Source organism: Phoenix dactylifera, chromosome 5 (genome assembly GCF_051530095.1).
Source record: "Phoenix dactylifera cultivar Ajwa chromosome 5, Ajwa_hap1_PhDact_Kaust_v1.1, whole genome shotgun sequence".
In the NCBI taxonomy this organism is placed as follows: domain Eukaryota; kingdom Viridiplantae; phylum Streptophyta; class Magnoliopsida; order Arecales; family Arecaceae; genus Phoenix; species Phoenix dactylifera.
In genome coordinates, this window is record NC_143194.1 from 12,235,356 (window position 1) to 12,238,964 (window position 3,609).

The window sequence follows — 3,609 nt, forward strand, 5'->3', positions numbered from 1 at the left end:
GTATCATTTAGATTACAATAGATATTCTCAAATCCCTAGGAATGACTTAATATATTACATACACATCATGATTCTTTGTTGAAGTTAAGAGGCATGCCTCTTATTGTACATCGGTAGGGTTGAGTCAACACTCTTGTTAACAACGAACACCGATGATCATATCCACATTTTTCATCATGATATCCTTTTATATGTTGAAAATAATACTCCATCATTCTTTCTTTTTTTTTTCGTACACCAGCTCTTTACAGCATACATATATGAGTACAGCCAAGAGAATTAGAAAAAAGAAGCTAGCTTAGTGAGTAGAAAACATCTACTTGGTTTACTCAAAAGAAGTCCTTCGAGTGATGCGCCGCATAGGAAGCCACCCAATCAACACCTGTGTTGGCCTCCCAATATACATGGGTGGCCCTAAACGAGCCACAATCCCCTGCCATCCGTCGTATGTCAAGTAGGAAGGACTGCCCATCCAACTCATCTAGTCTCTCACAAATCCTCTCTATCACTGAGGGCGAGTTGCTCTCCAGGTGGATATACTCGATACCCAAAGCGTGCCTCGTGTAGTAGAGACCCTTCCATATTGCCCGCAGCTCCGCACCAATGATAGGAATATCGAAGATTTCGACCACCAGCCGCCACAAACCTAGAGTGATGATCTTTGATGATGAAACCCACTCCTCCCTCTCGCCTCGCTCAGTAGTATTGCCATCAAAATTCACCTTGAGGAAGCAAGAAGACGAGGGAAAGCAATTTTTAGACTGCATAGTGATCGAATAATTTCACCCTCATCTACATGTTTAAGGAGTCCATAACTTCTCCAGTTTATCCATAAATTTGCTGGGACCAAAGAAATCATTCAACTCGTTATGTACAAGAGATGATCTTAGGCCTGCCAGACCATCTTATTGAGTATTTCAGTTGTATAGCCTTCAAGCAGTCATATCTCACTCATTTCTTATTAGATTTGCATGATTCCAGGTTCTTTCTATATCTCTACTTGACTACTATCATCTCCAATGAAAAATTTAGATCAAACTACTCAATCTTCTCCTCAAGAGCCTAACAACCTCGCAACAGTCGCATAAAAACATGTACATTACCAATGTAGCTTTGAGGCTTAAATTCTCTCGAACCACTGCACCAAATTGAATTATATCACATTCACTCGAAAGCTAGCCTGCAGTGCTTCCAAATGGTCAAAGTTTCACTTAAATCCATTGGTCGCAGCTCAAGTTATTCCCAAGAAATGAGAGAGGGAAAGCACACCCAATCCCACCCCATTCCCCTGCGTCGACTCTGCTCTTTATATCATTTCCACGACTCAGCTCCCCTCAGTCGTCGATGGCCACATGATCCGACGGTCCAAACTTAAAACTAGGAGAGTTAGGATCCTAGTGGAGTGGTCGCGGACCAATCAGCGCTCACCTCTCGTCTACCGTTCCCCTGTCGGTCCGTATTTAAATCCCCGTATTCTACCGTCTGCTCCCACGTCACCTATTCCTGTTGATCTCCCTCTTGCCAACTGTAACCCAAAGACTCGTCTCGTTTGCTCTCGATCGCCAAGCGATGGCGGGTGAGCAGAACACGCCGGCGGTGGTGGAGGAGAAGGTCCAGGATTCGGCGCCGGCGGAGCCCGCGGTGGAGGATCCCTCGGCAAAGGCCGTGGCCAAGTCGAAGAAGGCCAAGGAGCCCAAGGCCAAGAAGCCTTCGGCTCCCAGGAAGCCCCGATCTCCTCCTACTCACCCCCCTTACATCGAGGTGAGACCTCGCCCATTTCGATCTCTAATTCCCATCTTTCTATCGATTTCTATGGATCTGATCACTTGACTGTGCTTTGAAACCCTAGATTATCGGAGAGGCGATCACGGCGTTGAAGGAGAGGACTGGATCGAGTCAGTACTCGATCACCAAGTTTATTGAAGACAAGTACAAGGCTCAAGTGCCCCCTAACTTCCGCAAGCTTCTCCTGCTGCAGCTCAAGACCAGCGGCAAGCTCAACAAAATCAAAAACTCCTACAAGCTCCCACCCTCTCGCCCGAAGTCTGCCTTCTGTTGGAAAAATTTAAATGCGCATGCAGCCCTAGAGCTTCTGTAAATTAATCGTGGACGTCAGTGCCTGCTGGCCGCGAGAATAGCGTGGATGCGTTCGTAAAAGGCGCGCATTCATAAAAATTACAAAAAAAATTTTATAAATATTTTTATAAATATTTTTTATTTTTTAATTTATGATTTAAATTTATTAAATAAATAGATTTATTTTATACTAGAATAGATTTTATTTTATACTATAATAAATTTATTTTGATGCTAAATAATATACATATATATTATTCTATTTAAGATTTTTTATTAATTATAATTATTAGATTTATTTGCTTATTTAGATGATTTATTGCTAACCATTTAAAGAAATTTTATTTTATTTTTTTGTTAGTAATAAAAAATTTTAGTTTAAGTTTATTATATTTTTAATAGGATTTTTTTTAAAAATAATGATCTAATTCGATAGGAAGTTTGGAAACATAAAAAAAATATAATTTTAGTTATTTTAAAATGTGGGGGGTGCTTGACAAAAGTTACAAATAGTCTGATTAAAGGCAGGTCAAAGCGCGTAAATAATGTCTAAAAGAAGTATTTGTCTTAAAGTATGGATTTTTCGATAATTTTTTTGGAGATATGATGATCTAAATTTTTTTTTTGGTATGTCTCGAAAGAAGTCAAATCGTCGAATCCGATCGAAATTGTAGATTTAGTAAAAAACGAAATAAAAAATAAAATAAAATATAAAAAGATAAAAAATAAAAGTGGCTAAGAGAAGGAAGTATTTTTTTAAAAATATTTTTAATATTTTTTTGTTTAAAATTAAATAAAATAGAAAGTATTAATTGAAATTTTTTTTGTACATATGTACGCGCCTTCCGCGGACGCGTCCGCACTGTGGTCGAGACATGGGTCTCGGCCGCATACATATTTAAATTTTTTCAATATCTTTACTTCTGCTCCGGCAAAATTTAATCTCATGTCGAAGCCCAAGCTCAAGCCCAAACCTTCTGCGGCCACCAAGATGAAGCCGAAGCCGGTGGTGACCAAGCCCAAAGCTTCGGTGAAGCTGAAACCTGCGGGCAAGGTGGCCAAGTCGAAGATGAATAGTCGGCTGGGGAAGGCAGCCAAGGGCTCCCCTCAGAAGAAAGCGGTTCCTCCGGCGAAGCTCATGGTCGCTCCCAAAGAAGGCTGCGCCGAAAAAGATGAAAGTCGGGAGGATTGGTGCCGAGGCCTTCGACGAAGAAGGCCCCTTCCAAGATTAAAAAGAAGGAGACGTTGTAGGGCAGTTTGTAAATTTGATAGTCTTGTAGGGGTATATAAGTACCTGCATACCTCTTTTTAATTTTTTTTAATTTCTTTTAGGGTTTCTTTGGTTGGAACTGACAAAAATATAATTTTGGAGGGAAATAAATTTTGTTATATTTGGTTGGTGAAAAAATAATTTCAAAAAATATAATCTATTTCGTTTTTGCCAAAATTTTGGTAATATTTTTAAATAAATAATTTAAATAATAATATTTTTAAGTTTATTTGTTGGATATTTATGGTTTGTTTATATAAAGG

General features: G+C 39.3%; 1 protein-coding gene across 1 annotated transcript; it reads left to right on the top strand.

The window, feature by feature from the left end:
• The first annotated feature begins 1,505 nt into the window (after nt 1-1,505).
• LOC103697646 (histone H1-like) lies at nt 1,506-3,166 on the top strand. The gene is made up of 2 exons (XM_008779555.5): nt 1,506-1,761; nt 1,850-3,166. The coding sequence occupies exons 1-2, from the start codon at nt 1,570-1,572 to the stop codon at nt 2,096-2,098; spliced, it is 441 nt and encodes a 146-aa protein (XP_008777777.4). The 5' UTR covers nt 1,506-1,569; the 3' UTR covers nt 2,099-3,166.
• The last annotated feature ends 443 nt before the right edge of the window (nt 3,167-3,609 follow it).

What these genes read in the sequence shown, in the direction of transcription:
- LOC103697646 (XM_008779555.5), top strand. Translation starts at nt 1,570, where the DNA reads ATGGCGGGTGAGCAGAACACGCCGGCGGTGGTGGAGGAGAAGGTCCAG. An exon ending in CTCACCCCCCTTACATCGAG is followed by an intron (nt 1,762 to 1,849) that starts GTGAGACCTCGC and finishes TTGAAACCCTAG; the next exon opens with ATTATCGGAGAGGCGATCAC.